General features: G+C 51.1%; 1 protein-coding gene across 3 annotated transcripts in view; it reads right to left on the bottom strand.

Moving 5' to 3' along the window:
• Positions 1-6282, bottom strand: part of futsch — a 44618-nt gene extending 38336 nt beyond the window's left edge. Inside the window, exons 1-2 of one of the 3 annotated variants that reach the window (NM_001258532.1) lie at positions 5230-6282; positions 666-1933 (exon numbers count right to left, since the gene is read on the bottom strand). In NM_001258532.1, coding sequence (NP_001245461.1) covers positions 666-1089 — 424 coding nt within the window. In that variant the 5' untranslated portion in view covers positions 1090-1933; positions 5230-6282. Of the gene's footprint in view, positions 1-665; positions 1934-3372; positions 3626-5229 lie in introns of those variants that run through there. The other 2 variants (NM_001169161.3, NM_001103394.3) reach the window with 2 other exon arrangements.
• Between the last annotated feature and the right edge of the window lie 11511 nt (positions 6283-17793).

Genomic DNA, 17793 nt, shown 5'->3' with positions numbered 1-17793 from the left:
GTATCACAACGCAATCACAAAAATCAAATCAGAATCTGTGCGTTGGAGCATGACAGAGAAAAGTGAAAGATGAAGCTGGAACAGCTAGTGGTAGCTACTACCCAACATCCACCGTCCGCTGCCCAGCTCCAGCTACTCCACCTGCTAATTAGAAGCACCAGCAGACGAGACGACGGCGGCCAGCAAAGTGTGAAAATGCTGGAGAGGCTGGACGGAGTGGGTGGATCGCTCCTAATTGGAATGGAGTGGAGACGGGAGTCTGAAACAGGCCGACTGGCTTGTGGTGTGAGCCCAAACGGGACACGCGACGCGAATCGGCCAGGCTTGACCGCGACCGCGACCATGGGCATTCAATCATGGACTCCCAATCCTCATTTGCATTCCCTGACTTTCTACTCTCGCATCGAAATATGCATTTAATCCAATGATATTTTCTTGGCCTCGGTTTTTGCCAATTCGAAAATTTCACTGGCAAACAAGCGGCACGAATTTTCTGCTTGAATATCGAGGATCAACAAACCTATGCAAATCGGCCAGAAACATTGAATACCTTCCACTTTCAAGATTACTAAGGCTAACCATCGTGTTATGTTCCACAGTCCCAGGTGTGGAAATCGTTGGCATGTGAAACAACATAAGGTAAGGAATATAAGACTTAAACTCACCCTTGAGCAGATGCTGCAAGATATTGTCCTTGTGCTCCTCGGAGTGCGGCTCGCCCAGGACGATGAGGAGGTAGCAGCCGGTGAGCGGGCTGGGCGGACCCACAATTCCACCGGCCAGGCTGGAGGGGGCTCCTCCGTCGGCGTCCGAGCAGGCCGTGTCCAGGGGCGCCCGCCCACCAATCTCGGAGGGGGGCAGCGAGCTGGCCCCGGCATCGGTGGCACCATCGTCACCGCCATCGCCACCATCCCCGGGCTCACCGTGCTCCGCCTGTCCTGGCTCCTGGGCCGCGTCCTGGGCAGGACCATCTCCTGCACCCTTGGCCAGCGCGTCCTGGTTGGTGGTGGCCATCACGGCGTCGCCTTCAGGAACTGGGCCAGCTGCTCCTCCGGTTGCGGTTGTCGTTGCCTTTGGCTGATCTCCCATCACAGTTGGTGCAGTTGTAGCTGTTGTTCTTGCCTTTGGTTTGGGTCACACACAAAAAAAACTGGTTCGCACACTCGAAAAAAAAGAGGGTATACTCTGGGTGTTCCCTTGTTAACCAACCGACACTGGCGCTTCAGTTTTCCCGGCGCACGCAAGATTTCTCGGAAACGATGCGCTGCCAAATCGGAAAATTGCTTCAAGGGGCGGATTGCTCAGCCGCGGGGAGTGGGCGTGGTCAGTGGAAACGCTTCACTTCGCAATTGCTGTTGCTTTTGCTGCTTGTTGCTTGTGTATGTGTTTGTGTTTGTGTTTGTTGGCCGTGACTTTGGCGCAGTTTTTTTTCGACTTTGCTTAATTGTCTTTCGGTTTTTGGTTTTGTTTAATAATAATTTGTCTTGGTTTTGGTTTGGGTGTCTTTCTTTGGTTTTGGTTAATAACTTTTTACTTTGTTATTGTGCACACTTCGAAGCTGTGTTGTTAGGTATTTGGTATTTTGCGTTTGTTTAATGGAAATCTTTGCTTTTTTACGGGTTGGAGTAAAGTTGCGGCAATTGGCGTGTTCTCTTGAAGTATTATTAGTTAAATATATATAGTATACATATATTCATATAGTGAAGATTTGGACTAGCGTTTACTGGTAGCAATTTACTTTATATTTGGTTTTTCTCTCTTTGGTTTTCCTTTAATTTCTTTATCGATAATTTTGGTTTTGCGATTTAAACATGAAAATTCGATTTTTGTTTTGTTCTTAAATGTTCTTTGGTTTTATCTCCCGATTCTTCAGTTTGTTATCTCTTAATTCTCTTCGCGTTTGCCGTTTGACCCTTTTCGTCAATCGTCGGATCTGAAAAAAAGAGCATAGTCAGCTGGTTAGCCGGTTAGCTTGGGAATACATGCGAACCCCTTCACCCTTCATCCCTTTCATTCATTCTATGAGCAGGGCTACTACTTTCCCCACTCGGAGCACCCGGTTGCTCCCCTTCCCCAAGTTGCCTCCTAGGCTTCGCCCGATCCACTTCCCGGTGGACCTGCCAGACAGCCGGCATCCGGGCGAGGAAAACAGCCGAGGAGCTGCTATAAAAAGACGGCCCACACCACAGACAGGAGGCACGAGGAAGAGGAGAAACAGGAAGAGTGCAGCCGGAGGAGGGCGGAGCACAGCCGGAGTTACAGCGCATAAAATCCATTGAACTTTGGCCGCCTTGCACACATCGTATAGACCGGCAGCAACGAACGCAAAGGTGGCTTACTATAGGTCGAGTACCACCATTGGTCACTCCTGCAGGGCATATGAGTGCAACCACCACGGCTCGAAGAACAGTGATGGACAAGTGTTTACCGAATAGGCCACGACCTTTCCTATTCCGCAACAAAACAGAAGTTGCTTTAAATAACTTTTATGGTCCATAACCATAACCATCAGCGTTGGACTGCAGTATTAAGTTTTAGTCCCCCTCATGACGAACTGATCAACCCTTGCACCCCATGTGCCAGCAGTGAAGCAAAGATGTCGTCATCGCTCCATGGCAACGATGGCGATGGAAAAGGCGACGTTGAAGGCGTCGTCATCGTGCCACCCCCTTTGTGTTTGGGTCTGTTTCAGCCTGCCGGGGCGATAACTATAAAAAGCAGCCAACACGAACTCCTTTCTCGTACGTCTGTCTGCATGTGTATGGGAACGGGAGCCGCCCGGCTGGCGCAATCCTGCAGATTCTCCCCTAGAAACTGCAGTTTGGTCGCGTGCCCGTGGCCAAAAGCGACGCGCTCCATTGCGCCGGAGTTGCACGAAGTGCCGTATCCGAGGCCCGCGATGATTCATCGTACTCTTTTTGGTTATTTTTGAATTTTGCGTTCTTGGAGCTGCCGGCACTTCACACATGGAGGGTGAGATCGGGCTGGCCCTTCGTCCTCGACTTTCCCTACCCGCCGGGCGAGTGCGGAAATGATGGATGAGGCGGCTATTTCGGGAGCAGTTCCTTTGATCGCAGCCCAGGCCAGCGGCACCAGAATAATCGATGCAACTCCGGCTGCAGTGCCGCAGACGGACGGAAAGGAAGTGCCCACACAGCACGTGCTGTTGGTTATGTGATACCACTATTGCTGAAAGAAGCCGCAAGAAGCCACAGAAAAAAAGGTGCACTAGCAAAAAAAAAGGTTCACAATCAATGGGCACACCACAACCATGCCACACCATGGCACACTATGCCACACCACTCCATACACTCACACACACAGCGAAAAAAAGAATTAGGCGAAAGAAAAACTTCTTTCTGGCCAATTTACTTTGGCTCTCTTTCCCTCTGTCTCTGTCCCTTTCTCTGCTGGCTGCTTTCACTTGCTGCTGCTTCGCGGCTGCTTGCTGCTGCTGCTGCTTCTTGGCTGCTTGTGGCTGGAGTTTCAGGCTCGACTGGATGGACAGGGATCCTTGGCGGTGCTGCTCTGGCGCTCGCTGCAAACGGTTTGAAAGCTCGACGACGACTGATTCTTGGCCCGAGCCATCGTGCACCACGAAGCGAAGATGCCAGTGGGGCAGCGACGCCAACGCCAACGCCACTTGCCACTTGCCACTCGGCCGTCGGTCGTCGGCAGTCGGTTTCAGTTGTCGGCAACTCCAGTTGCGTTGCCGCCGCAATTGGAACTTCCAGCTGGGCGCAGGCACGCTCGCTCGCTCTCTGTCACTTTTCGTAGCGCCGTCCCGCTCTTTCCACTCAGCTGTGCTCCTTTCCAAGCCGACAGTCCTTTCCACAGCCCGAATCAAATACCCTTTCCCTGTCTATCTAACCCATTCATCTGATTCACTCCCAAAACCAAAGTTGGGCAGCCCAGAGATGAGATAATTGGACCTCAAAATCCTGTACCCATCGGTAGCTCATTTGTAACTTGGTAAGCAACTTCGTGACTTTCCACCCAATTATCGCAATATCCAGCTCGGCAAGGGTATTCGCAACTTGGATGCCCTTCGTTAGGGCCGGCTTGTGGGTTCGTGGATGACTCGGGTTCTTTCGGATGCGGTATAGTTGGCTCGACGCTTCCAGTTAGCGGTTATGGGCCTCGCTTTGCTTCTCCGTACCGGCACTTTATGGCACCGGCATCGTTTGCGACCCTCGCCCACAGCCCCTTTGCCCCAGCTCCCACTCTCCGAATTTCGTAAGTCATTGTCGATTTTTCCGAACTCCTGAAGCCAACTTGACGGACGCACTTGCTCTGGACTCCTTGTGCGTGGTCAGCTGTTGGTGCCGGCTTTCGGCGGCTGGTCAACACAAAAGATTTCAAGAACTACGACTGCAAATGATAAGAAATCGAAAAAGGAATCGCTCGACAATCGGACGACGGAAGAGCGGAGTGCGACTGGAAGTCGGCTTAACGCTTATGAAATCACGTAATTTCTAGTCCGTTTCCGGAAACACGAGTAAGGGATCTCTCAACATGATCCCTATCCAGTCAACGATGACTTATCTTAACATAAACATACATACATATATATTGTATGCATAACGTTAATTTGTTAATTGTAACTTAAATGTTATATAGGTACATACATATTTGTATATACATAATATAATATAATATAAGTGCGATCACAATGCACACCGGTAGTTGTGAAACTCACTAGCGGCTTTCAATGATCTATTTGAGCTGGAAGTGATGGTTGGAAGCGACCGGGAGCCTCCCCCACCGACCATCTGATTTTCCACCGGTGGAACTGCTAGCTGGAAGCAGCTGCCAGCGGCAGAGGGGGATATCGATTTGGCATTCGTCGCGAATGTCGGTTTGCCGGCTGTTCCATCGGACAGGCGCCATGGGGAGCTGTAGGGAGTGCGGTGAGGATGGAGACATGGACTCGGGTATACGAACAGCTGACTCTTGCTGCGGTCTGCGCTTGTGTGTGCTTGTGTAACGCTCAGCTGAGCGCGAGCCATCCAAGCGAGGGATTTCGAACAGCTTGGTGGCAGTGCCTCCTGCTCTGCCGCTAATTCAGGGCTTGGGATGCAGATGCAGATGAAGATGCCGATGCAGCTGCGGATGCAACATGCAATATGCAGAGCTGCTGCCTAGCTGATCATGAAGCACGAAAGCCCTGACCTACGACACACTTATTCATACGCACACCCTCACTCGACTTGGGATTGCGGTACTCACCTTTCGGTTGGACGTGGATTAGCTGTGCGGATTAGACTGGTTGCAGCGTTTGCAGCTTAACTAGCACACGCGACATGGATGGAGCAAGTTGTTCGTAAACTGTTGATTACTTCGTTAACTCTATGGTTCGGACTTAGCACAAAATGGACACACGATTACGTTCGGTAAAAACGTTCTTAAATTTGTAACACGAAGCGGACGCGATTGGCAAAGGAATGGCGTTGAGTTTTTTTTTTTTTTTTGGTTGTATTGATTTCGATGGAAATTTCGGCTAGGGAAACTTCAAGTTTCCAAGGTGTCCGAACCGAAACCGAAATAAACTTTAGACGGATATTGATTTTTAACTGCTGTCACTGCCGCCACGCTCTCTCTCTCTCGCACTTTCTCTCTGTCTCTCTCTCGCTCTATGTCGCTATCTCTGTCGCTGTCACTGTGTCCCCTGCTGCTCTCTCCAGCCGTATTGTTGTTGTTGGGGCTGTGGTAGAACCCCCACTGGGCCTAATTGATTGATTGGCGCTGGTTCGGCCGCTGGCATTTAGTAATTCGCACTTAGCATTTACCGCTGCAGGTCTCTCAAATTTCGTGGATTTTTCGCTTGATTTTCTCGCTACTGTGTGATTTCGCAACTCTCCTGTCGCACTGCTGTTGACTGGGGGTCTTGACAATGATTCCGATTCTGTTTCTGATTCTGATTGTGAATGTGAGTCTCCTGGCTTCTCTGCTATTGCGCCTGTCGTTCCCGTTACCGTTACCGCTAGGCGACCGTTACCGTTAGCACTTCCACCACACACCACCCGCCACCCGCCGACACTCACACACCTCCTCTTCCACGCAAAACACACTAACACACTGAGGAGTCGGCTCGCCTTCGGCCGCGCCTTCCGCTCGCTCTTGCTCTTTCTGGCACACTGGAAGAGGTGGTCGTGTCCGTTCGCGTCGCTTTGTGCTTGAGCGTGCTCGAAAAACATGTGACAGAGCCGCCGGACTTCCAGCGACGCGTGCGCAGTGGCGCCGCAGCAGCCGACAGCTGACGAAGCGGAGCCGAACAGCTGATTGCCGCCAGCCAGAGTGACGACATCGAAAGGGGCGGGGGCTGGCTTGCTGGCTTGCAGCGGTAAAAGAGGGCCCACAAACGAGGCGGGCGCAAGGAGGGATGGGGGAGGAGTGGTGCCCTAACTCAGACGCCGCCGGTCGCGATAGCCGTGGAGCGGAGCGTCTGATGCCGTCGGGAAATGTGAAGAATGCAAATGCGGACGGATATAGATTGGCTATGGATAAGTTTGCGGAAATGAAAATATAAACTACTACGGCCAGCTACTCCCCCTGGAAAAGCACGAAGAAATGGGAGAGGCTTAAACGATATACGAGTTGAGCTTTAACATATGTACATAAGTCCTCTGAATTACAGGATACCAAGTAGTCTGGTAGTTTGAAGACCGTCTACGAAGAGTAGTCCTTTTGCGAAAATAATGTAGTTTTTAAAAAGTTTGGGTATGTCCGCTAGGTACATATAACATGACCTTTGCACTCCAATGGTGTTGTTGTTACTCAAATATTATGCTTATACAACGAGAAAACCAGTTTAAAATATCGATTTGTTTCCTACACATTTTCTACATGTGAAACTCAATCCCCGCTTAACGAGGCAATTCTGTTTTGGCTGCGGTCGCTTTGGAGTCAAGTTAGCAAAGTGGCCAAAACTTTTCGCACGAAATTCTTTACATTTCGGCTCGTCCCTGGCTTCTTCAGCCGCCTCCCCTCCGAACCCCGGAGGCCACGGGACCCCAAGACCCCAGGATCCCAGGAAAGGCAGACACGTAACAGCCGCGACAGGAAGAAAAGCGGGATTGGGCTCAGTGCGGCCACGCCCATTTCTTTTCAAGCAAAGTCCCACATTTCCAGTGCCGCACACCAAAAGAAAGAAAGTCAAACAGAGGCAAAGACAGCAATAGCAATAGCAAAAAGAAACCACAGCCAGCCGAAGTTCGAAATTTGAATTTTAGCTCCGCGCTGGATTTCACTTAATTATAGCCCAACACGAAACGGCGTTGCATACTCGACGGCGCCGGTTGCGGGTCCTGGAAAATGGCTTCAAATGTGACCCCGCTGCAGGATGCACTGAGAACAACCGACGTATACGTAATGAAAAACACACACACAAAAATCACTAATACGCACTGCGGTACCAACGCAAATTCAAGACGAGATGCTCGGTCCTGGAAACCACGCAAGATCGAGTTGGTGCTTATAGGCAGTTGCATAATTTCTGACCCCGGATTGTGTCCCCTGTTTCGCCGAGTGTGGCCCCCCACTTTGCACCACTGCCCGGCAGACATGCCGCCGCTTTTAAAAAGTTAGCGACACGACACACAAGTAGGGAAAGCGGAGCGGGAAACTCCGCGGGGGAAATGCGGAGGCATGCCAAAAATATTGAAATGTAATAAATATGAGGGTAGAACGAACTAAGGGTTGCACAGCGAGTCGGCGGACGGCGGGTGGAGAGGAGAGTGGGGAGAGTGGAGAGACGAGAGCGGAGAGCGGCTGCAGTGCGTGGGAAAGGGACAGCTGTAGCTGCATCGCGTGCGCAGCTCACTTACGAGTGCCGAGCGAAGTAGAGGGATTTCAAAAACCTTGATGACGCCATTGAATTTATGGCCACGTTTACTTCTCCGCGGCTCCCCGTCACCGGCGGCTCCTTCGCTAATTACGCTCATTATAAATTTATTAAATTTCTGGGGCTTTTTAATTAAGCAGCCCCCTCCGCGCCGCTCACATTGCTCATTTCCGTTTGGCGGCGCAATAAATTGCGTTCTATTAATTAGAAGGCAAGGTAGGCAACTGGAGGTGCAGTGCCAGCACTTAACCCCAGCAGACTCCTACTCCTTGCCTTGCACGATCACCAGCACACCCATTTCGCTTCGAAATCGTCCCATTAGATAACCGCATAAACACCGCAAATCCCTGTTTATGTACAAGTCAAGATGTCAACTGGAAAAACAACTGGCTTTATAGGGTTAATGAACGGGTATATTGGATTAATTTCCACTTTGGCATGGCTCTTTCGTTTTGCTTCGGTTCGTTTCTTTCCTTTCATTTCGCTCGCTTTGTAGCATTTCCTTTCTTGGCAGCTCCTGGCTGCTTCGCCGTGTCCTTGCTTGTTTTCGGGCTGGGTTGCGGCGTACTCCTAATAAATTTCAACAGCCAACATGCCCGAAAATGTCAGGACAAGCAACCGTGCTCGCCGGCTCGTTTTCCCATCGATATTCAGCTGCCTGCTGAGGTGCAGCACTTTGCACGTGGTATTGTTGACGCAGCCGGCCGGAAACGGAAGTTGCAAGTGGCATGCGTCGCTGTCCGCTGTCAGCTGTCCGTTTGCGGTGCCGCAGGAAGCCCGAGAAGTTCAGACCGCTCCTGGTCTCCACCTCCTGCACTCGTGGCACATTAATTAAGGCCGATGGCCGAAGATGAAGTGCAGCCTCAAGTTCCCCAGGCTAATTCCCCAGATTAAACCGTTTCCATAATCCCTCACAAAAGTTGCATCCGTTTGGCAGACAGCTTCGGGGAATAGATATGGTGACCCACTTGCTGCACAGCGCAATAACTGAAAGGAACTCCTATCGAAATGGATGATTAACTTTCGTTTTGATTGCCATGCAGCAGCACAGATTGTAGCAGAAGCAAACTGATTTCTAGCTAAACAGGCGGAAGACGTTATTGATGGGGAAATCATAATAAATGATTTGGGCTTAAATTACGCGTTAGCGCAGGAAAAAGCGTCGTTGAATGTCATTAATAAGACCAACCATCATCCCACCAAAAAGTACCTCCCGTAGGTTCAGACTAGTGCCTTTGAATGTGTCCAGTCACTAATTGTCCCCGGGACACTCCATGCCGGCAGCTATTTACGTTCTTTACGGGGCACTCGCGACCGCAGCCCAAGTGCCCAAGGTCGAAGACAAGAGGGCTTCCCGAGCTCCTCCCGAGCCCACCGCTCACCGGAACACCGCCGATATCCGCTTTCAGTTATTTTTATGACAAGTCCTAAACGTAGGACGGTGGAAGAGGGACGAGTGACGGGGGATGAGCCTTGTGGTATCTTGATTTCCTCTGCTCTTGTTGCTTTCATTGTTATTAATATTTCATTTCCCCTCGGGTGGCTTCCACAGCAAACCACCCACCTACCCCACACGCACGCCGAACAATTGCGTTTTATTATAGCCAATTCCACTGCCAGTCGCCCGTTTTTGGCCCGAAATGGCGTCGTGGCCTAAGCAAGGAACAACAAAAACATCGCTTGCTTTCTGGGGCATTTTCATTATATCGAGTTACGAATTTCAAGGTCAAAGAGCCAGCTGCTGGCTCTTTTTTGGTTTTCTGGTTTTTCGGGCCCACCGCACGCACCCCAAAAAGTTAAAAAGGAAAGGCAGCGTTCGAGGATTTGGGACGACACTTAAATTGTGGAAATTTAACCACTAAGCCCTTCAGTCCACATTGAAGCAAAAGAATAGCATGTTTTGTCTGCACTATTTCGAAGACAACACGTTTGAGATATCGAAATCCTCATAACACGAAATATACATACATATATGACTTAAAGCATATCATCAAATATTAAAAACAAACCAATCTGGGGGAGACTACCAAAGATTCTGGTGGCAAAAATTAATGGAGAAAGAAATAGTATTTAATGCGTATTGCAAAGCTGAAAGAGTTAAAGGCAGTGCCGATTGCGTAGTCGCAGGACCAAAAGAAACAGCGAAGAGTCGGCACCTTAATTGAGTTTCACGTCGGCGCGGACGGACAAACGGACAGACGGACTGTGTCAGCTGGCATTAAGGCCAAAAGGTGTTTTGCGGCTATTAAGGCGCCACCTGCCGGGCGTTGCTGGCGCTTGGCTTGTGGGGAGCACTGCAGGGGCTCATTGTAGCGCAAGTTTTGGCGTAAATCGATGCGGCAGCCACAGCAACCATAAAGTAGAAGGCAATGGAAGGCCTGGCCCAGCCCAGCACAGTCCCCCTTCTGTGAGTGTCACTGTGAATTGCGAGCGGCTTTGACACGTGGCAAGTTAAATTGAAATGCCGCCGACATCGCTGTACACATCTATTAGGCCAAAAAGGAGAAAGTGCCGCCCGAAACTGGTGGACGGGGAGGGGTGTTGGGGGTTGGTAACACCGCCCGAGGCGGCACTTAGCAATAGCAACTGTTCAATCGAAACGAAATGTCAGCAGCCGTCTCGATGCACCGAGAAAAAAGTTAACACTTTAAGTTGGCTTAAATTTTCGGGATATTTTCACCTAAATTTTTGAATAAATGCTCAAAAAGGTGGATCCAACTTGCAATTTAAGGCCTGGAACGCAATCTGCTGACCTCTTGATCCGCATTGCGTTCGATTTTCCTTCTGCCCACGACCCATTCACATGGAAATAAGAGGCGGAGGATGGCGAATGGCGGATGGAGGATGCGGGGGCCGCGTCTTGGCCCAGTCAAGACGATAACCGCAGAAGTCGCGCCGCATCCGCCATTGTGTCGCAATTGCATTCACAATCGCTGTGTTGCAGTTACAATGGTGCGATTGTTACAACTGCAGTTGCGAAAAGTCGCCGGGCCAAAAGAGCAAATTCAATAAAGTCCGCCTGTGGCGGCGTTTTCGTGCGGCATTTGTCAGTTGCCAAATGGCTAACATGTCCTTCATGTCCTGCCCGGCCCCAACCCCCAGCAGTCGGTTGGCCAATTAAACGAGGCACCCCACGGGGGGCAGCTGACTGGATGACTGGCTGGCGGACTAAAAAGGATGGCAGGCTGAAGGGATGGCTAGCTGGCAGGATGGCAGGCCGAACAAGGACGCACATTAGAGCCCGTCCTGAAGAGAAGGAAAAGGAGCGGGGCCACAGTCGGCCCATAAGGATTTATGCAGTGCGGCACACATACTAGCACATCCATCGAGAGTGGGTCATCAGTTGGCCAACATGGCTGTTGGCGAGAGGGCCTGCGAATGCGAATGCGAATGTGAGTGTGAGTGAGTGCGTGTCTGCGAGTGTCCTCAATATTTATTGGAGGAACCATAAATAAATAAGCCATAAAGCCGCCAGCCAAGTGCACGACTGCTCGATCGGATCTAGTTCAATCGAGTCCGAACAGTTGGCCAAACGATTGCACCGAACCCAGGACAAGCAGGGGCTTTATGATGGGGTACGAATGAAGTAAGCATTCCTATCAAGAAGTTCTTGAGAGCCCGCAAGATTATGGGTATATCCGGATTTGAAGTATGTAGTTGCATAATGTGAATAGCCATATTAATAGGATCCGATACGTTTAAACAGACTGTCCCTCTAAACACTAAGCCCTCTTATGCAACTTGTGCAGGCCTGTTTTGCCCGGCTGGGCATCAATTATGAAATGTCGGCGGGCAGAAGAGCATTAATTAGACCAACCCTGCACCTAAGCCCACCTTCTCCGCCTCCCTGGGGAACCGTGAACCCACTACCAACGCAAATTGCACAAAAGGTCGCCCAAAAAGGGGAGGGTGGAGGTGGCGGCTTCAGCGGGGGGACTGCGAATGAGGCAAGGCTGCGGCGCTTGATTGATGGACTGCAGCGAAGGAGGAGCTGCCAGATGGAGATTCAGTCACCGATCGATGGACGCGGCCGACTGCAACCCGAAATAGAAAATTGAATGGTAATTGCAGGCACTCGTATATAATCTCGTTTGGGCGCATCTTCAATTACAGGGCGACCCAGCCACCGGCCCTTGGATAATTGGTCAAATGGCTAGCCGGGCGATCGGAACTCACTTGACCCACTTGACAGAAGATACTGGGATGAAAGCGAGGAGGGGTCAGTCAAACTATGTCGTCTTTTTGCGAGGGGAGAGCAGGGGAAGAGCCTTTCCGATTCAATCACCGTAGAACAACATAGTTTATGGGCACTTTGCTAGCCACACGACTTGCAGCAGATGAAACAGACGTTGGCCAACACCACCAACACCCCCACCTATCCTGGCACTATTGGCCAAGACTTCCAATCTTCTTCGCCCAAAATCCACAAGCTGGATGGCTGCAGTAATGTATCTGCAACGTCTTCCTGCAGCTGCTGTTGTTCTTGTTGCATAATTGTATGCCAAGCCTCGGCATTGTTCTCCTTTCCTTCTTTACATCGAAGGGAAGGGGACGGGAAGAAGCTTCCAGCCTGGCCCATGCAACTCCCCCTAGAAGCCAACTTTGGCTCGAGTTTTGCAGTTTTGAAGCTTAGCAGGGAAAAGGGACAGGGACCGGGAGGGGCGGTATGAGCGAGAATGGTTGGGCATGTTTAACGGCTTGTTGGCCACTTTACGCCCCGTTGTACGATGTTCGCAGCCCGCGGCAACAGCGCAGCACAGAAAAGCAGAAAAATAGGAAAATATATAAACAGAAACAGCGAAATAAGTCCGAACAAACTGGGAAACAACCAACATACATATATATGGGCAGGGGTGTGGGCGGTCGTGCGTTAATTAAGGGTGTTCCAGCAAGCAGGCAAATCCGTCCGATCAGTGCGCTGCAATGCAGCTCGCTTAAAGGCAAACGCCGAAATCGGGCTAATAGGAGATAATAATATGGCTAATAAGCCAACTGTACAAGTTGGAAAAACGATCGGTTTAGCCGGATTTGTTGCTAGCCACACGGAACAGTTTCGGATTGAGTTTTGGATTGGTGGGAAACGGCTAATTCGGTAGCTTTAAATGCGGGTGGGAATGTTTGAAATGTCATGCAGCTGGGCGCCCATTGAAAGTACAAGCACTCTGGCCGTATGAATACCTGCTGAATGTGTACATGTGTATGTACATACATATGTACTATATAGCATAGTATGCCATAGTGCACTCTGTGCTGCAGGTGCACAAGCATCCGTCCTTATTTGTGTTCATCTGTTTATGTGTTTATTTGCTGGGGCAAAGCAACGGGCACGGGCCAGCAAGCTGGCAAGTGCTCTAGAGAAACCGCAGCGAAAACGCAAACGGGCGGCGACAAATGCTCGGCGCTCTGTGGAATGATTCCGTTATTTCACCCGTCCAACTGCGGTCAGGCATAGCGGCTCCATTGGGAAATCGATCGATCGATCAATCAACGAGCCAAACTTCCCGAACTATCCTTCCCAGCAGGTGCCTCTCAACCCCTTGTCTAGACATCTGTCAGGAGATGTGGGATACGGGATGCGGGGTGCTGGATGCCCCTCCTTTCGGTGGCGTCATCGTGGCGCCGCCTTTCAACAGCTGTTCCTCGAAGGAGCTTTCGAAGCCAGATGATTTGTTATTGCCCGGCCAAAGCTCGGACAGCGCTTGAAGCGACGGTCCTGGCACTTGGCCAGTGGACGGTCCTCCAAGGGGGAGGTCGGCGCCGGATCGCCTTCCATCAGAAAAAGCTCGGCGGCGGTGCAGCAAAGAGCTTTCCACTATGCCACCGGCCAGAAGGGGGAGCACTCGAAGGCAAAAACTTCGACTCACGAACTCCCCTCTTGGCCTGCCCCAACTTTTCCAGCTGTCATGTGACATTATGTCATAGCCAAAGCGGATTCGGACCCAACATAATGGCCCGAAATTATGCTCGTCTGCTGATGATGGTGACTCCCCGTCATGTTCTTGTCAATGTCCTTGTCCTTGTTCTTGTCATCGTGCGGCAAGCAACAAATTTGGGGTGTGTCAGATTTTGATGCGCCGGCACTTAAATGCGTAATCCAAAACAGTGATTGTCATATCACATAATATTTACTTTGATGCCTATCTCGAAAGATGTTTAGTTTGTTGCACTGAGAGTCCAACCAGCAACGACCGACCAAGAGCGGTTACTTATGTACATATGTCTCTGGCACTGCTTTCCCCAGTATTCAGGTTGTTATCCCCACGGGAGTCTTCAAATATCATTTAGACGTCTCCTTTGATGTTGGCCCAGCGGGTGGGAAGTTGCATTTTGGCGGTGGAACGGGCAGAATGAGCAGAGGACTTTCTTTCGGCTATTCAGATCGGGCCATACCTTTCGCCAACCCCATCCTGTGAGCTAAGCACTTGGCGGAATCCGCTTAAATGCCATTTCCGGCATGGCATGGCACGGCAAGCCAAGTGTTGCGTACTTTTTGTCGCCATTCCGCAGGACGAAGGAACGGCGTGGTGTGTGGTGCAGCTGTGTACGAAAAACAGCCGCAGGGCAGTACGGGATTTCCTCGAAAGGACGACAACTGGGAACCGAGAACTGAGAGCTGGGCTAAATTGAGTTGAATTTACTGTGTGGGACAAGTGCAGCTGCCACGCCCCATCCCATAGACGCCCCCGCCATAGGACATTGCTGCATTGCAGCTGCTATACATTCATTGCCCCATCCTCTGCCCGTACTGTCCCCCAGAATTCATACTTTCGTTGGCCAAATTGTACTGCCTTGCATTTCAAAGGGGCGTGGAAGAAGGGAGGGGTTGGTGCAACCCAAGGGACTGGTTGCTCTGAAGCTTAAATATCAACACTTGACACTCACCATTGTCCGGCACTTGGCCACCGCTCAATCTTTGTTTGGTCGCCAACGAGGATTTGGTTGCTTCCTGCGGCCAACCCAAGTTCCACCTAATCGCTGCATCCAGGGACCACAATAAGTCAGTCAGTCGCTCCTTGAGTGTAGTACGAATCTGTAATGGAGGTTTATTCCTGGTTACATTTGAGTCATTGCGTTATGGGACTTAAGTATGGACCTGTTTTGATACCAAGCTCTACATTGATATGCAAGAGGCTCGTGAATTGGTCTACAACGCATGTGCTCTAAAATTAAATATTATTAGTGCAGCTTCAAGCAGCAAAATTTCAGGAAAAAAAAAACAACACACTCGTTCAGCAGAACGAAGAGTAAAGAACGTAGGAGAAAGAACGAAGAAGAAGCACGAAGAACGTGCGCCGTTCTCCGCTCTACACTCGCTCACTGGCCATTTCGCTGTGCGATTCATTCCTGCTCGCCTGTCCAAACTGGAGCACTTATTGTACAAAAATTGCACAATGTGCAGAGACGACATGCAGAGGGCCATGAGCATTACCACTAACCACAGATCTGGTGAACAAAGAAGCGGTTGTTTGGTGGGTGGGTTCCACTTCGGCTTGTGCAGTTTGAAAACGCGCTGAATTTCCCGGCAATTGCTTTTTCCTTTAAAAAGTCAAAGCTTAATTTGGTTTCCTAAGCTCAGCCGAGGCACGAACCGCGCACACACTCCAGACTATCCAGCTATCTATCCCACTCTAGCCCACGCTCGCTCTCTCTTTTTCTGCATCTCTCTGCTAATGGTGTAGCCATCCCTCTCTGTCCACAACAACGCATCGCGCCCACTGCGGCCGCAGTGCGAGCGGGACAACGACATAGCGCACTCACTATTTATCGCGAATTTGGGTCGGTGGCCTTCTGGCGCCGCTGTTCGCCTGGTATTCCGTCTAGGGCAAGTTCCTAGAATGTTCATTCCAATAAGCCCGCTGCAACATCTCACGGAAAGCGCTCCAAGCCAACGGCTCCAAAACTCGTAGAATTCACCCGAACGGCGGCCACATTCGCGTCATGCGCGTCGCAAATTAAGCAGGCAAACAGGGACGGCGATAGGGCGCCGGTAACGGTGCCGGAGGAGGATTGGAGGCGTACGGGGGCCATCCTGGACGCGGCGGATGGCCTCCAGCAGGCACATGTGATGTGGCCAACTCGAAAACGTCGGACGGCTAACACACTCCCACACACCCGCGCACACATGACGACCCACAGGAGCGCCGGGAGCGGTCCACAGTGGAGCGGAAAACGGTGCAGCGGATGTACGCGAGCGTTAACACTTTCGCTTTCTTGTTCCAACCTGGCGCTGGCCGCTAAACAGGCGCCCAGAAAGCAGCACCAGCAGCAGCTGCAGCATGTTGCGGCGGGAGCGGGCCAGCTATAGAGCTCCACCAGCGCTCCGCCCATCCCGCTCTGGCCCGCGTTCACTACTCGCACACACTCGCTGCAAGAGAAAGATGTGAAAGTGTGCGCTCCCGCTCTTTCTCTTTCTCTATCTTAGGGTGGCCATGAGATGGCAATGTCCTTGTGTAAAAAACAGTTTTTGGGCTCAGGCGCTCATCGAGGAGCAGCAGTCGACGAGCGGTGCTGGATTGCGGCGAGTGTGCACACGCACAGTGAACCCTCGCTGGCTGGCACCGCGGTATTTCCAGCGCTCTCATTTCGATGCAGTTAGCCGGTTAGGTGCATGCAATATACATACATATATATACACATGTATCATTGGGTAATCGAGACAAATAAGCATGTAGGACTGGTTGCACTCCGTCAGGTTCACTGCGTCGAATGAGTCCTGTGTCCCAGCCTAAAGCACAACTTGCGCAGTTGTCCATCTCCAGAATTCACTGTACTGGCTCTGTGGAAGTGCGGGAGTTTCGAGTGGGGCTGCCCCTTGCATCCAAATCCAAATCCAACGGAGCTTCTGCGGCGGCTGCTGCGAGCCTGTTCAAAAATCGACTGACTAAGGCCCCTGAAATCGTCGCACGGGGCCTCTGCAGAAACTCATTAAGCGCTTTTATCTCCGCTCCGTCTCTTAATTCTTTTCTTTCTGGCCAGCCCATGCCAGGCCAGGGCAATTAGTGGAAATTGTGGGGCCCACTCCCAGTGACCACAAAAACACAGGGGCCTTCTTCATTAGCTGCGCACATTTCGACCTACGATTTTCGCAGCGCATATCCTTCTATCCTATTACGCTAACATCTTCTTAATTAAAAAGCTGACAACGCCGTCTCCGGCCACCATGAACCCGCCCACGTCTCGCCGCCAAGTCCGGTGGCAGATTTTTAATTGCTTAATTGGAACTGCGTGAAAATCCCGTTGAGAATGGCCAGAACGCATCCCCGAACGAAGAGCCGCCACCACATCACCACCACCACCAACAAATCGCCTGTTGCTGGGCAATTAAAACGCCATCGCAGATGAGGGGCGGTGCTCAAGGTCGTCCAGCCGGAACAACCACCACGCCCTAGATACGCCTCAAACCCGGCATGGAGATCAGGCGCCCAGTAAACGGCAGAAGCGACCCAGCAAGGACTCGAGGACGGGGCACGAGATGCTGCTACGCACCGCACGAGATGCAGGATGCGGACGCGGATGCGCAGGGTTGACGATGCTGCAAGATGGCTTCGTGGCTTGGTAAGTGGGTGGCCCAGAGCCCCGGGGTAAAGCTCAGTCGAAAAGCTCGTGGCGAGAAAGCTCCAACCACCGCGATGGGTGGTCGGGCGCGGGGGAATCCCATGGGATGCACTGCCAGGTGTTACGCAATCAGCCTTGTTCGACATCCACCCCCTTTTCTTAGTACCAAAAGCACGATCGAAATACAACCCCACCGACTGTCCTTGTGCAAAGGATATCAGTAGCTAGAGGCTACAGGCTCGGGCGACATGGAAGCCAGAACTCCAATGACTAGAGCACCCCGAAATGTGTTTATGGGCAAATTGAAGTCGCTACTAACCTTTAAGGCTTGATATGAAATGTTATGATACGTGAAAATACTTGAACTTGAAGATGGTCTTCAAACATCCTTCGTT

Source organism: Drosophila melanogaster, chromosome X (assembly GCF_000001215.4).
Source record: "Drosophila melanogaster chromosome X".
NCBI lineage: Eukaryota > Metazoa > Arthropoda > Insecta > Diptera > Drosophilidae > Drosophila > Drosophila melanogaster.
Note: the sequence above shows the minus strand (reverse complement) of the source record. Positions and strands in the feature narration are given on the sequence as shown.